General features: G+C 39.3%; 1 protein-coding gene across 3 annotated transcripts in view; it reads left to right on the top strand.

Annotated features, from left to right (window-relative positions):
- IGSF11 (immunoglobulin superfamily member 11) overlaps positions 1–17138 on the top strand; it is a 211190-nt gene that overhangs the window by 67475 nt on the left and 126577 nt on the right. Inside the window, exon 1 of one of the 3 annotated variants that reach the window (XM_047725633.1) lies at positions 435–802. The exons of 1 other annotated variant lie outside the window; for it this stretch is intronic. In XM_047725633.1, coding sequence (XP_047581589.1) covers positions 751–802 — 52 coding nt within the window. In that variant the 5' untranslated portion in view covers positions 435–750. Of the gene's footprint in view, positions 1–434; positions 803–17138 lie in introns of those variants that run through there. One more of the 3 variants, XM_047725598.1, reaches the window with a different exon arrangement.

Raw genomic sequence — 17138 nt, 5'->3', positions numbered from 1 at the left:
TGGAACAAACCTCATCAATTCTTAATTTTGCCACAATCAGATTTTTGCCAGATTATGTAGGTTACAGAAGAGGGGAAATGGACAAATAGAAATCATCTGAAAACAGAAAAGAATCTTGCTCAACGAAGGTTGTGGCAAGTCCTTTCTAGCGGACTCTGGGGATCAAGACTGACACCCTTGTCTGCTGAGAAGTTCACCGCAGGGGTTGGCCTTGCCTGCAAGCCAGGAGGGCGTCCTCCAGAAGGTCCCCAGCGGCGCTCACAGCGGTGTGCCGGGGAGTGGGCGGCACCGCGCACAGGTGGCCGCGGCTGCGCCAGCTGCGCGCCGCGCTCGCTCCGCGGGTGGGCCGCCAGGCGTCGCGCTGGAGCCGCGGTTGCCCGGGAGACCGAGCGGGGCGAGTGGGCGGCGCGGAGCTGAGTGGAGCCGGGCTGCTGCTGAACTAGCTGGGCGAGAGTTGGGGGGGGAGTGGCTCCCCCGGCGGCGCGGCGGGCCGTCGGGTCCTGGGGCAGCGCGAGGTGGCCGCGGCGCTGCGGGACGAGGCCCGCGAGCCGGGGACGCTCCTGGTCGCAGCTCAGCGTCTGCGGAGCGGGGCAAGGCGCGGGAGCTGCACTTGTCTCGGCTGCGCGTCCCACGGTCCCGGCCCGGCCGGGCGGACCCGGCTGCCCCGAGAGCGCCGAGAGCCTGGCCCGCGTCTCCGCCTTCGCGACGAGGACCCGGGCGGGCGTTGAGCGCGCTCCCCGCGGCCCCGGAATGACTTCTCCGGGCTCTCCGCTGGCGCCTCTGCTGCTCCTCTCTCTGCACGGTGAGTAGCCTGAGCCCTCTGCTCCCGGTGGGGCCGGGCTGGGCCGGCGGGCCCGGGGTGACCTGTGCTAGGTCCTGCGAACCCAACTTTGCCAGGGGCCATATTCGCCCACCCTCACCGCTGCTGTCCCGCCTGCGCCCCCGTCCCCCCTCCCCCTCCGAGCTTCTCAGGTGTCCCAGATCCTAGAGGTAACTGCACCCGCTTCTCGGTTTCCGCGGATCCCGGACCTGCTTCTGACCCCGCTGTGCTTTTTAGATAACCACTCCCGCACTTACTGGGTCCAGGGAGAAACAGTATTTGGAGTCAGTTTCCGTTATCTGGCGGCTCCAGGAAAAACAGAGGTGCCTTTAAAATAAATGAGAAAACTTTAAATTGTAGCTTTATCATAACCTTTAACAAGCATATGCAGGTTTGACTGAAAATGTGATCTTTACTTTAAAAATAACTATACAGTGTGCTACACTGTGTTCGAAAACAATATAGTTTTTGTACTCTAGCTTCTTCCCCAAAGCATTTAAATTGGCTTACAGAAATACAGAGTGTAACAGTATTAGAACAAAAAGACTAAATGTGTGCTTAATTTTTAAATGGTTTTTTAAAAAAAGCTATTTCATTTTCTACTCTCTATTTAATCTTTTTTACATTTTATTGTCTATGAATAGTCATCATATTTAATCTGATTTTTCACCTTATACTGTGCTTTTTTCTTTTGTGAGTGCACTGTCCTTGGGATGTTTTCTGTCCCGTTTAATTGATGAGATTTATTGAGATTTATTCTAAAGGTTTTACTTAAAGAGCAGGTTCAGTGATTTATGGAATATTGTGGTTAAACTTGTTTGTTTCTGGAGATACCAATATGTTTCCCATAGTTTTGCGGCCTTATTTGAACTGATAATGTACCCATGGATCTTGAAGTAACTTCATTTTAGTCGACTTAAATTGTTCAAATTTATTTAGTAGGGGAGAAAGGAATACAACATTTTGTATACTTTTTCCATAAATGCCAGTGAAGGAAATCATCAAAATTGCAGGCAACTTTATTGGAGTTCAGTAGGTATATTTTTGGTGATGATGTGTAGACAATAATTAAGTGACATGAGTATGTGCTTCCAAATTAATTTTGTCTGGTTGCCCATTTGAAGTGGCTGGCATTTTTCTCTGTCCTACTTCTTTCAAGTGTGAAATAATTAGAGTAAATGAGCTTTTTTTTTTTTTTTTTTTTACAATTTCTTGGTTTTAACTGAAAAATGGTATAAATATTATTATAAGAGATGCTGCAATTTTGGTAAAAATAATTTGTTCTTAACCTTCATCTATTATAATAAATGCTGCTCTTTTTGTAGATGCTGCTCTTTTTGTAAATTTGTGTATAGTCTGTTTTTGAATTATTAGGCAGTACTTTTCAAGAGTTGATGTAATTTGCAGAAGCAACCTTACAAGGTCATCTGATTTGTTTCCTTTCCTTCAGCAGAACTATTCCTCAGCTGTCCTAGGGTGTTTTTAAAGACTTCCAAGGACAACTCAGCCTTCATGATAATCTGTTTTGTAGAAGTACTTTTCACCCTCAGAAATGAATAATAACGTTCATTTGTTCAACATACGTTTACTGAGCTGCCTTCTGAATTTGGGTGTCTGGTGGGGAGGGATGGTGGAGGACAAAGATGCATAAGAGATTGCAGCCCATAAGGAGTCTGCTGTTTTAAAACAGGCTGTAAGCATGTAAAATGATTAACGATACAGGAATGGATTTTGAGTACCATTTATTATTGGTGATATCAAGGAAGACTTGATAGAAAAGTTTACTTTTGATCCGAACTTTGAGTGGGATTTGAATTGGCTGACATGTGAGTGGTTGGGCCTTCTTTCCAAGTCAAAGAAACAGCCTGGGCGAAGGCTATGAAATGGAAAGTGCAGGGGCATATTCTTGAAAGGCCAAGTGTCTAGCTGCTAGAGCAGGAGATGTGTGGAAAGGAGAAAGGGCTAAAAAAGCAGTAAAACAATAGTAGAGAGCCTTGAATGTTGAATTTGGGATTTATTCAGGAGGCCATGGGAGGGCCACTGTTACTCAGTTTCCTTAAGATGGGGAGGGGTGGTGGGTGACCAGCTGTTGTGTGCATCCTTGTGCCTAGTGTAACAGTCTCCTAGAGAATACCATGTCCTCACTGCCATTAAGTTGAAGTTAAAGGCAAAGTTGTTTTGAATGAATTAGGGCCCAGCCCTTGGTCTTAGAATGATAGGAAGGGGTGGAAACCTGAATGAAGTGGCTTCGTTATGAAGGAGGAAAAGAAATGGAATGCTAAGTAGGTAATCATTGTAGCATTGGCTACTACCAAGTCTTGATGCATGAAAGGTAGACATAGAGAGTCTCTTACATTTTTGAAAGAAAATGGTTGTCAAGAGATTTCTGTTTTTATTTTTGTTTGACTTTCTGTGGAGTAATTTCAAAGGGAACTTGAACTGAAAAGTTGACTTCTGTATAGTTCTATCAATAGGTTAGATATATCTGAAGTGTTTTTTGTGCTACTTGTGATTCCTTGAAATAGCAGATAACTTTCCAGCATCTGAGAAAATCTATAAAAAGGAAAGATCACATAAAAATGAAATGAAAATGAAAAGAATTATGAGCCTAAATGTTAACATTCTGAAAAAAGTCTTGCGAACTTTGGTTTCTTAGCTCTAACTTGAATTATGTAACTGCTTTGGCAGGATTCACTTTTTAGTAAAAAACCTGTAGTTTGACCTACATGAAAGGTGGCAGCCACTGGGTGAAAACTTTAGAGAAATTAAGCTTAATCCAATGTATTTTCAATGTGGACTATTCTGGAAGGAATTTAAACATTAAATCACCAAGCGCTTCTAAAATGTTATGCTTAGGATGGTTGTCAGACTCAAGGTAATGATGCAATGGGTAAAGACTTTTCCCCCCAGTAACAGTATGTGGCACATTTTCAAATGTGTTTTCGCACTTTGATAGTGGAAGCATTTATAATGAAAAGTCTCATTTGGATCTTCATACTTAAACCATGTGATTTAGTGCCAAACAAGGTGATGTGCTGGGACACAAGATTATTTAATTGCAATGAGTTCTACAGAACAAGGGACTAGAAATACTAGCTGGTTTGGAGGAAATCGTGGTACTCCCACTGAAATTCTCATCTACATTAGTTCATTTAGAATAGGGATTCTGAATTTATGTTATCTATAGTAGTGATATTTGAGGCAATTGGAGGTAGGATTGCTGCATTTCTGGTAGTCCCCTCACTTCAAGTACCCCCCCTCTTTTGTTTGGTAAGGACTGTCTGGCACACATAAATCTCACCCTTGCATTTTGAGAAGGTCCCTTAGACCATCTGGAGGCTCTAATATCCTTCTTCAATTATAATTGAAAGTTACTGGTTTCAGAGGGGTTGTCAGTTCTTGGGTGGTGTTCAAAACACCATCTGATTTGAGCTGAATTTGGTCTTAAAAGTGGAAAGTTAATTAGTTACTTATTAGTTAAGCCGATTTACCTAAACTGTGGAAGGATTTTTTTTTTTCTTTCTATTAAAGTTTGGGTAATTGATTCCCTCTGTACCTGGTTTCCTACCACCTAAGAAAGGGTAGTTTACATTTGTGAGGATTTAAAAAAAAAAGACATGAAGTCAGCCAAAGAAAATCTGTTTCCTAATTTCACAAATGATAGACTCAGCAGTTGATCTGATACCAGTTCATTCTTTACCATCGCCGGATAGATACCACAGAGGTCCTCTATGGTGGGACTCTGCCTCACATATGGATTATAGGAAGAGCATATTTTAGCAAATATCATTACAATTTTTATGTTTATAAAAAAGGATTAAAAATACAAATTTGGGAGGCGCCTGGGTGGCTCAGTGGGTTAAAGCCTCTGCCTTCAGCTCAGGTCATGATCCTAGGGTCCTGGGATCGAGCTCCAACATGGGGCTCTCTGCTCGGCAGGGAGCCTGCTTCCTCCTCTCTCTCTGCCTGCTTCTCTGTCTACTTGTGATCTCTGTCTGCCAAATAAATAAATAAAATCTTAAAAAAAAATACAAATTTGCTGATGTGAAACAAAAAGGTCTGTCCAATAAAAAAAAAATTCTTAGAGGATGTATACTTACTGGTTTCCTTTCATTTAGCATTTTGATCTTGAGAGAGGTAACAAACTGACAGTATTAGATGCATACTTTTACTTTAGAAAAGCTTTGCCAGTAAAGAAGTTGAGACCCCAGAAGCAATGAATTCAGGAAATTCTTGTACTCCGTAGAGTTTTTCGGAAGAATCTTCAGAGAATTAGTTTAAAATCAGCAGCTATGAATGATAGTGGATTGGGATTTAGGGTTGGAAATTCAATGCTGTTTTTTCATCAAGTGTCACAACTGTGTAATAACACAGTGTGACATTGTGAATATAACTCAAGTAGAGTGGGACCACTCCTAGACCAGTCTTAAAAGACTAATTAATCCAATATTTTTAAAAACTGGAAAGAGGTTTAAATTTTTTCTGAAGTCTGTTGAAGGTCACATCCATGGAAATTTTAACAAATGTCCTAGTTTAGAGAGCCCCTCGCCCACTTGTGTCTAAAGTCTCTCCCTGTTGACAGCAGTTGCTCATGTGAAAACATCCCTGCTACCCCAGAGTTTCTTCCAGCTAGGATTCATTCCCTGTGGACCATCCTCTCAGTCTGCAGTGATGTTCGTATCTTCTGAAATGTCAGATGTCTTCTACTAATCATAGCTCCATCCTTCATCATGTACTCAGAGATGCCTTAAGTAACATCAGACATCTTTTATAATACTTCATCTTTGGTTCCTTGTACCAGGTCCATCACTACCTGTTATGCAACTTCTGTCAGCTCCACAGATCAGGATCATTTGCCAGAACACAAAATACATGGCAAAAAGTGAGGGTGAAGTATAGTAAACATCACTTGTTGCAGAACACATTTCAGTCAGGCTAACATTTTAGGCTTTCATTGGTTAAGAAAGCTTATAGTGTATTTCACTTAAGCATATTGCCTCTGTGTAAGTGCAAACTGACGTAGATTTAAGACAGTCTGCTTGTTAGCCAAGACTCTAGACAGTATGCACACTCTTTATCATAGAAAACAAATTGAGGTTTGCTGGAAGGGAGGGGATTGGAGGGATGGGGTAACTGGGTGGTGGACATTGGGAAGGGTATGTGTTTTAATGAGCACTGGGCATTATATAAGACTGATGAATCACAGCCCTGTACCCCTGAAACAAATAATACATTATATGTTAATGAATTAAATTTAAAAAAAAATATTCTCTTAAGTACATTTTAGAATGATCCAAGATTTCTTGCTTAAAGGATTTCAGTGTTTCCATGTTGCTTATTGAATTAAGTAAAAACTCTTCATCATGGGGGAAAAAATGGAAGATATAGTACCTACGTCATCTGGCTATCATGAGACTCATGTAAGATAAAGTTTCAATAAATATTACTGTCATTACTCCCATTTTATGAAAGAAGAAAAAAAGTATGCAGAACATGTAAAAATGTGTTAACAGTGTATGGCAAAGATTCTCAAACTTTTGGCCTTAAGATTATTGGGACCTTAAAGATTATTGAGGACCACAAAGAGTTTTTGTTTATGTGGATTATATCTACCAATATTTACCATATTAAAAACTAAAAGTAAGAATGTTTAAAAATATTTATTAATCAATTTAAAAACAACAAGAAGTCCATTGTATATTGACATAAGTAATATATTTTTGCAAAAAGTGAGAATTTTTGCCCAAACCAAAAAATATTAGCAAGAAGAGTGGCATGTTGTTCATTTTTGGAAATCTTTTTAATGTCTGACTTATTTAGATGACAGTGGGATTCCCCTATCTGCTTCTGTGTTCAATTTATTATGATGTATTTCTCTGGTTAAAATATATGAAGAATATCAGGCCTGACACAGATAGGTAGTTAGAGGAGGAAGGGGGTATTTTGATAGCATTTTCAAATAATTTTGGATATTCTTTGATATTTACCAAAACTAAAAAGGTAGTAGTTTCTTAAAGATTGGTTACCATGCAAAATTAGAAACTATATCAATAAACATTTCTTGCTCTATTATTTTAAAATCCACTGGTGGGTGCCTGAGTGGCTCAGTGGGTTAAGCCTCTGCCTTCAGCTCAGGCCCTGATCTCAGGATCCTGGGATCGAGCCCTGCATCGGGCTCTCTGCTCAGCAGGGAGCCTGCTTCCCCTCTCTCTCTGCCTACTTGTGATCTCCCTCTGTCAAAATAAATAAATAGAACTCTTAAAAAAAATCCATTGGTATATATTGCAACTTGAGTATGATTTTTTGGTACATGATTTTTTGGTACACTGCATGATTTTTTGGTACACTGTGCATTGATAATTTCGAAAGTATTGGTTCCTCAATACAGATTTTTACAAATGTTGACATACATTGAATTGTATAATATAAACACATCACATTTGTTAATATCACCACTGATCTTATCAAAAGTGTGTTTAAGTCTTGGAAAACTGTTAAGCTGCAGTGGCAGATACAGGTTTTGTAAAATTTTAATATTTCCCCAAATTTTATTATTGGGAACAGATAACTGTCAGTTATTTCCCTGGAAGAGATAGTCTTATTTTGTTCAATTTGGAGAAAATGCCTGCCACATACCTAAGTCTGAATAATTGTAGTCTGTAGGTTGTTCTTTCAAGTAAAAATGCTGATCCACGAAACCAGCAACTAGTTCATTTAGCTTTGTGCTCACGGAGTCATGCCAGTGCTCTTCCCGGGACAGCTATTATGCTTCGGTCTGCAGCATACGTGACCGATGGTTCATGCTGCCCATTTTGTCACGCAGGATATTATAAGAGGTCAAGATTTAATAAAATTACTGTTACTGCTTCATCAAAGGCATTCTTCAGTGAAACTGGATTGTCCGTTTTCATGGGAGCCTGTGATGTGGAGGCCCGCGAGGAGAGTTCAGTGCCCGCACCCAGAGGGCCGTAAGGCCCGGTGTTTCACTCACTGCTATGTCTGCACCGTCAGCGCAAGTGTCAACACAGGCACAAGCACATGGCAGTTTACCATCATTAAAAAAATAGCTTTTACCTCACCGATTTTCTGGAAGGATCTTGGAGCCCTGTTGGGTTCACAGACTGTATGAAACTCTGGTGTTACTATAGTGGAATGTTAGTTTCCTCCTTCCTTCCTTCCTTCCTTTCTTTCTTTGTTTTTGAGAATTGTTTTTGAGACAGCCCATAATTATTGCATACTATGTAAGATGGTATTAAGTGAAGTATGCATATATTATTTAAGCATAATAAGCTCATTTAAAATTCTTTATTTGTGTATTTTATATATGTTTTTAATTACAGAAGTAACATATCTTAGGCATAAAAAAATCAAACAATGCAGAAGTGTTTAAGAATTGACTCACCCTGCCTCCACCCACCAAATTTTCTGGTTTTGCTGTGCATTGTTCCAGACATTTTTGTAATGACAAAGTCTGCATGTACATGTACTTTTTTTTTTCTTTAGTGAGGATCTTTATGGGTCACACAGAGGACCAGTCATTTACATTTTTTTGGAGCTTTTGTTTACCCTTTATCTAGAATCTAGTTTCAAAATTCAATTATGTGGGACGCCTGGGTGGCTCAGTTGGTTAAGCGGCTGCCTTCGGCTCAGGTCATGATCCCAGCGTCCTGGGATCGAGTCCCACATCGGGCTCCTTGCTCATCAGGGAGCCTGCTTCTCCCTCTGCCTCTGCCTGCCGTTCTGTCTGCTTGTGCTCGCTCTCTCTCCCTCTCTCTCTCTGACAAGTAAATAAATAAAATCTTAAAAAAAAAATCAATTATGTTTGAATGTATTTAGAAGGAAAATTATCATAGCCACTAGGTAGAAAGTGTGTGTGTAGGAGTGTGTGTGTGTATTTTGTATGTGACTAACAACCGCCATGCCACCAGAAAATTTTTCAGGAGTTACTCATTTTGTGTTTTAAGTCAATTTTATTGAAATATAATTAACTATTTAATTAACTATATAACTGACTAATTAACTATAAGATGCTCCTATTTTCAGTATAATATTATATAATTTTGATAAATTTATGCACTTGTGTAAGCAGAGTCAAATGTAGAAATTTCCATCACTGAAAAGTTCCCTCATCTGCCTTTGCAGTTAAGTCCTTTGCTCTTGGGTCTGTCAAATGTCAGTTTGTTTCTGTAAGTATACATTAATTTTGACTTTTTAAAATTATGTTACGTTAGTCACCATACAATACATCATTAGTTTTTGATGTGGTGTTCCGAGATTCATTTTTAACATATTCATTTTTACGTATAACACCCAGTGCTCCATGCAATATGTGCCCTCCTTAATACCACCACCAGGCTCACCCATCCCCCCTGTAAAGTAACTCACCGTCCTCTCTAAAATCCTCAGTTTGTTCCTCGGAATTGATAGTCTCTCATGGTTCATCTCCCCCTCTGATTTCCCCCCTTCACTTTCCCTTTCCTTCTCCTAATGTCCTCCCTGTTATTCCTTATGCTCCACAAGTTAGTGAAACCATATGATAATTGACTTTCTCTGCATGATTTATTTCACTCAGCATAATTTCCTCCAGTCCCAGCCATGTTGATGCAAAAGTTGGGTATTCATCCTTTCTGATGGCTGAGTAATATTCCATTGTATGTATGGACCACATCTTTATCCATTCGTCTGCTGAAGGGCATCTTGGCTCTTTCTACAGTTTGACTATTGTGGACATTGCTGCTATGAACATTGGGGTATAGATGGCCCTTCTTTTCACTCCCTTTGTATCTTTGGGGTAGATACCCAGTAGTGCAATTGCTGGGTCATAAGGTAGCTCTACCATTACTTTTTTGAGGAATCTCCACACTGTTTTCCAAATCAAAACCACATTGAGATGCCACCTTACACCATAGAATGCCAAAACTTAGCCAGGCAAAAAACATCAAATGTTGGCGAGGATGTGGAGAAAGGGGAACCCTCTTATACTATTGGTGGGAATGTAAGTTGGTGCAGCCACTTTGGAAAACAGTGGGAGATTCCTCAGAAAACTAATTCTGACTGTTTTAACTTACATAAATGAAATCACATTATTTATGCTTGAAAAGTACAGACTTCAGGTTTTTTATTAAAAAGATCCATGTTCATTTTAAGTTAAACAAAACAAAGCAGGAGAAAGGAATATTTCAACATATCATTCCAAACCACGCCACCCAGAATGTCCATTTTAATATTTGATGATTATGATTTGTTTCTTGATAAATCTAGATAATTACTATCATTTAGAATTGTTTAAGTGCTTACTTTGTTCTCTGAATTAGTACCTGTTTTCACTGCCTATTTCTATCCAAATTGAAGGATAATTTGTATATATACGTATGTTACTGGTCAAAATGTCTTTCCTAGAATTTGTTAGAAATTACTCCATATTTTCTGGCATTGACTGTTGCTGTGCTGAAGTCTGAAATCAGTCTAGATTTAATTTTTCTCTCTTGAGAGTGATTTACTTTTTGTATCTGGATGTCAAAAGCCTTCCTTTATCTTTATAGTTCGATAGGTTAGCCATAATTTATAGTGGTATGCTTGTTTTTATGAGTTTTTTTTTTTTTTTTCTGTGAGATATTGCATCTTTTCAATCTGCCTGCTCACTTCTTCCTGAATTTCAGATCTATTTTCCTGTATTACATTTCTGGATATTTCCATATCTGATCTTATCTTATACTACCTATATATTATTTTTACCTCTTCTAGATAATTTTATTTTTAAAATTTTTAATTCAGCTTTAACTAAACCCAGTTCACTTATTTTCTCATATTTAAAAAAAAAGAAATAATGTCATAAGTATCATTCTATAACTTATTTGTGAAACATACCAATTTAACAAGGGTATTTTTCCATCTGTTACATGGAGCTTCCTCATTCTTTTTGATAATCATTCAGTATATCATAGCACCTATATGCTGTATATTTAACTATTTCCCCATTTTTGGACATTTATGTTGTTCTGGATATTTTTTTAAGTAAGCACATGCCCAGTGTGGAGCCCAGTTTGGAGCGTGAACTCATGACCCCTGAGATCAAGACCCGAGCTGGTATCAAGAGTTGGACATACAGCTGCCCGAGCTACCCAGGCACCCCTATTTCTGATTTTTTTATATTAATGATGTTGTACTGAACATCTTTGTACATATAAATTTAATAAAATTACACATTTCTGAAGGGTCTGACATAAAGTCTGGCATTAAAAAAAAAATGCTTGGTTAGTGGCAGTTACTGTTACAAGGATTGGTCATCTCCAACTTGAGTCAGAAGGTAAAAGAGTTCTGTATAGGGAGTACCAACAGGAGATGTGGCCTGGGACACATTGTACAATTCTCCAGGCTTGCTTTCATTTACAAAATGAAGGAGCTGGATGAGGTAATCTCTTGTTCCTTTCCAGCTCTGTAATCTCATGATTCTTTGACTTGGCATCCAAGTATTAAGAATATTGGTATAAAATAAGTTGTAGAGACTATATGGCTAGTTTTTTTTTTTTTTTAAAGATTTTTTTATTTATTTATTTGACAGATAGAGATCACAAGCAGGCAGAGAGGCAGGCAGAGAGAGAGGAGGAAGCAGGCTCCCTGCTGAGCAGAGAGCCCGAGGCGGGGCTCGATCCCAGGACCCTGAGATCATGACCTGAGCCGAAGGCAGCGGCTCAACCCACTGAGCCACCCAGGCGCCCCTATATGGCTAGTTTTAACATATTTACAAGACTTATAAGATTTCCAAACTTACAGATTTTCAACACTTGCCCTATTTTAGGACAAGTTGCTTGACTTTCCTCTCCTTTTCTCTCATCAATATAATGAGACTTTCTTTAATTCTAGGAATTAAAACCATCCTTATCTATTGTGGAAAGATAAAAAGTGGTTTCAAATATAAAGACTCTTATTTTTAAATTGATTTTTTTTACTATGTACATAATTATTCTCTTAAATCCTTTATATCATAGATCTTATATGTGTCAGGAGAGGGTCAGTGATAAGCAGACTATAAATATGACAGAAATCTTTTTACCACAATCACTATATTCTGGTCTTTTATCTTGATTTCTAAGACTTTTTTCTTCCTTTCTCTCATAAATTCTTTTCTTTGTCTAAATTTTATCTGTATGAGGTTACATGACAAATACAGATATTTTCCTAGTACTGCTGTTGATTGAAAAGCCTGTGAACTTTTTTACAAAGATTTGATTGATTGATTGATTGATTTAGCGTGCTCCAGTGGGAGGAAGGGCAGAGGGAGAGGGAGAGAGAAGGGCTTGATCTCATGACCCTGACATCATGACCTGAACTGAAACTAAGAGTTGAAAGCTCCACTGACAGAGCCACCCAGGCACCCCAAGTCTGTGAACTTTAAAAAACAAAAACAAAAACAAAACCCAGGGAGTTTTAGTTAGGAAGATAGTGGTACTTAATGGAAAGCTTTGGGGGGTGTGGTTAGGGGATGTCTGGATTCTGACTCAAGGTCTTATGTCATTGATGGTGTTTCCCAGCTCTTTTCTTTGCATTTTTATGAAAGAGGATTTTTTATACAAAGCCAGGTGGTCTCCAAAATTGACAAAAGTTAGTCACATTGGCAGAATTTTCAAAATAATCCAGAGATTCATAAACTCAATGCCTACTATGTTGTCTTAGTAAGTATAGTTTGTTTTCAGATCGTTAAATTATTCCGAAATAGTTATAGCAACTTAAACATGATTCATTTTCATGAATGTATTTTCTGAAATTGTGATTTTTAATGCTTCTTAATTCATGATTTCAGTGTCCTCAGAGCAAGGCATGTTTTTAGTTGGCCTTTGATCAATCTGTATTTCTGGTTTCCATCTCAACATTTATACTTCTTTGGACAAATTAATTGCTCTCCTCCCACCCCACCCCACCCCACCCCTTCTTCGCTGGTTCCTTCCAGTTTAAGGGGTTTTCTTTCTCATTAATAAGAACGTGTAAGGTTGTGAGCCACGGGGACCTGGACCAGCACGGTCTCTTAGAGGCTTTAATTCCATAATGTCCTTGATCTGAGGAAGCGGCTCAGTAATCTCTTCACAATTTCCATGACCAAGCCATCTGCCTGCATTAAAATAAATCAAATCTGCTTACTCCTTCAATGTCTAACAAATATTCTATAAACTGATGATGAAGACCATGAACACAAAAATAATTTGCAGTCTTGAGCACTTCCTCTGAATTCTCAGCTCAGATTCTCTTGACATAGTGGAAGTTGGCACTTCTCTTTGACTTGAGTAAGGGTAGTGGAGACTTTTCCCTTACTCCTTTGATTACTGTTATCCCAAGCATGGTGGGGAAACTAATTCAGCTTTTCCACATCGAGATTAACCTTCACAAGCCTTTCCTTGCCCTTCTGCTTCATATGTAATAGCTAATTAGGTAAACATGTGTGTGTGTGTGGGGGGTGGGACACACGCTGCTGCTCTTGGGCAGATTTGGGAATCTGTGTGGACCGTGGCGACACAGTGCTGTACACATGTGTGATCCCGCGGCCCGTTCCTATGCAAAATAGTTTATTTTTCATATCTGAAAACTCCCAAATCTTGAGAATATTTCTTCTTAGTTTTCTTAACTTCACTCTCCTTTCTTTTCTCTCCACCCTCGAGATTTTTTACCCTTATCATTTTAAGTTCACGTTGTTCTGCCAGTTTTCTGGCTGATGTTTCCTTCACCTCTCTTCGCTTTGATCCACTTTTGCTTTTCTGCAAGGTTGCTTTTCTGTCAAACACTGCTTTCATCATATTCCTTTCCTCCAACAACCAAAACAACACAAACTCAAAACACCTTAAAGGAGAAATTCCAAAGTTTTCCTAATATCCTCTGTGCCCTCTGGCTTTCTGCTCTTCCCCACCTAGCATGTTCCCAGTGCCCTTTGCCACTCTGGTCCTGTCTGCCTCTTCTGTTTTGTTGCCCACATTTCCCAACCTCTGCTGGTGGATCTTTATTTTTATTTTTTTTTAATTAACATATAATGTATTATTTGTTTCAGGGGTACAGGTCTGTGAATCATCAGTCTTAGACAGTTCACAGCACTCACCATAGCACATACCCTCCCCAACGTCCATCCCCCAGCCACCCTATCCCTTCCCCACCTCCCTCCCCAGCACTGCTCAGTTTGTTTCCTGAGATTAAGAGTCTCTTAGGGTTTGTCCCCCCACCCCCCGCCCCATCTCGTTTCATTTTCCCTCCCTACCCCCCACGACCCCTTGCCCTGCCTCTCAGATTCCTCATATCAGAGAGATCATATGATAATTGTCTTTCTCCAATTGACTTATTTCGTGTTTTGCTGGTGGATCTGAAACCCCTCACCTCCTTCTCTTGAAAGCCATATTCCTGCCCTTCCAGGCCCAGCTCCAGCCTGGTCCCTCACACTGTGGCCTAACCCCTCTGTAGGGGATCCTTTCCTCTCATGGTCTGTGAAGGCAGAACAGCCTGCGCTGCCCACCTGGTAGGTAGCGCCTCCAGCCGTGCCTCGTTCTCTCACACTTGTTGCAAGCTCCAAAGGATGAGCGCTCTGTGCCTGCACATGGTAGGCGATTGCTTTGTCGAGTGAATGGGTAAATGTGAAATCTCTGCTTTCAGTGCCTTTTATCTTATATTACGTTACGGACAATCCAGTTCTCTCATTTCACAGGCAAAGAATTGAAATTCCATTTATGAAATTGAGATATGCCTGTAAATTTAAAATTTTTTTCCTAGAGTATAGGCATTTCTCATTTTCAAAGAATGAAAAAAAAGACAGATTCTTTAATGTTGTGGACTGAATTTGCATTCATGTGTGCTCTCATTTTGAAAAGGTTAATAGTTTCTTAGCCTTTTCCTTTACATGAGCTAAGTTTACAGTAGCTTCCCACTATCTGGTAACATGTTCCTGCTGCCTTTCTCTAATTCATACTTTGTTCATCCCACTGAAAAGCAGGGACTTATATTCAGTCAGTTTTTTCTTTGGTTATGATATATTTCAAAGTTGCTATATTTACTAGAAAAGGCAATAGTGACAGGGACTAAATTTTTTAAAAAGTGTAATATACACACAAAATAGTGTAAAAATCTTGAGAGTACTACTTAATGAGTTATTGTGAGTGGATGTACTTGTGTAACCAATGACAGCATTGCCCACTCCCTGTAGACTCCCAGTGCCCCCTCAATCACCCTAGCATCCCCTGCTCCCCAAAGGTAGCCAGTTTTTGACTTCTAACACTGAAAATTAGTTGGCTTGTTTAAGAAATTTATGTAAATAGGATCATCCATATTCATTATGCATTCTTTTGCATCTGGCTCTTAAAATGCAACATTGTTTATGAGGTTTGTGCATATTATGTGTAGCTGTGTTTTCTTCACCTTCATTATGGTATAGACCTTCTTCCTATGAATGTACCATGGTGTCCACTTAGCCATCCCACTGCTGATAGACATTTGGGTTTTCTTCACTTTGGGCCTATAATGAATAAGGCTGAAGTGAACGTGCTTGGACATGTATGGCTTTGATGCAAATTAGAGTGCCTTTCTGTCAGGTGTACACCTAGGAAACAAACTGCGTATTCATCTTCAATAGGTACTGCCATTTTCCCCAAAGTGTTGTGTTGATCTTTATGCCTGTTAGCAGTGTTTGAACGTTGTTTCCTCCACAACCTTGTGAACACAAGCTATTAGATCTATTTAACTTGAGCCATTATGACGGATGAATAAGGGTATCTCATTGTGTGTGTGTATGTGTGTGTGTTTGTAAGTGTTTTGCTCTTCCTTGATTACTGATGAGGTTGCTCACCATTTCCCCTTTTTGGCCATTTAGGTATCCTCCTATGTAAATTGTCTGCTCAAGTCTTGCTGTTTTTTTTTTGTTTTGTTTTGTTTTTTTTTTTCTTTATAGCTTTATTGAGATATTATTCACATGCTATATAATTTACCCATTTAAAGTGTACAGTTCGGGCGCCTGGGTGGCTCAGTGGGTTAAAGCCTCTGCCTTCGGCTCAGGTCATGATCCCAGGGTCCTGGGATCGAGCCCCGCATCGGGCTCTCTGCTCAGCAGGGAGCCTGCTTCCCCCTCTCTCTCTGCCTGCCTCTCTGCCTACTTGTGATCTCTCTCTCTGTCAAATAAATAAATAAAATCTTAAAAAAAAAATAAAGTGTACAATTCAGTGGTTTTTGGTATATTACATTATTTATTTTATAATTCAATGGTTTGGGCATAATGTGTCATTAATTTTTAATAATCATAGTAATAATAATAATAACATAAAATTAGCTATTTTAACCATTTTTAAGTGTACAAATCAGTGGCATTAAGCATCACAATGTTGTGCAAATATCATCACCATTTCCAAAGCCTTTTCATCACTTCAAACAGAAACCTTATAAATAAGCAGTAACTCTCTGTTTTCCTCTTCCCCCAGCCACTGGTAAGGTCCAGTCTACTTATATTTCTATGAATTTTCCTATTCTGGGTACCTCACATAGGTGGAATCATACAGTATTTATTCTTTTGTGACTGGCTAATTTCACTTAGCATAATGTTTTCAAGAGTCATTCACATGATAGCATGTGAATCAGAACTTCGTAAAATCTTATGGCTGAATAATATTTCATTGTTATGTATATATATATACACACCACATTTTGTTTATCCATTTATCTGTTGATGAACATTTGGTTTTTGTCAGTTTTTATTTATTTTAAAAGATTTATTTATTAGAGAGAGAGAGAGAGAGAGAGAAAGACGTGGGTGGAGAGGCAGAGGCAGAGGGAGAGAATCTCAAACAGACCCCTTGCTCAACTCAGAGCCCCACTTGGGGCTTGATTCCAGGACCCTGAGATCAAGACCTGAGCTGAAATCAAGAGTCTGATGCTTAACTGACTGAGCCACCCAGGTTCACTTGCCAGTTTTTAAAATTGGAGAGTCTGTGTGTCTTTTTTTCTCCCTAATTTGTACAGGTTTTAAAATGTTTGTCATATTAGTGGCACTCTGTTGGTTACATGTATTGCAAAAATCTTCTTTTACCCTGTGACTTGTCTTTTCACTCTCTTATTTTGGTGTCTTTTAAAGAACAGTTCTTGATTTTAATTAGTGCAGTGTTATCAATTTTTCCTTTTTGACTAGCACTTTCTGTGCCTTGGCTAAGAATTTGTTGCCTGTCCCAATGTTGTTAGGATATTCTTTGTTTTCTTCTAGAAGCTATGCTGTTTGCCCTTTATATTTTGAACTACAGTCCATCCAGAATGATCTTTTGGCTGTGTGATGAGGTTTGGGAGCCAGGGGTTAAAACTTGTGGTGGTG

Source organism: Lutra lutra, chromosome 1, assembly GCF_902655055.1.
Source record: "Lutra lutra chromosome 1, mLutLut1.2, whole genome shotgun sequence".
NCBI lineage: Eukaryota > Metazoa > Chordata > Mammalia > Carnivora > Mustelidae > Lutra > Lutra lutra.
This window is presented reverse-complemented; position numbering and strand designations above follow the sequence as displayed.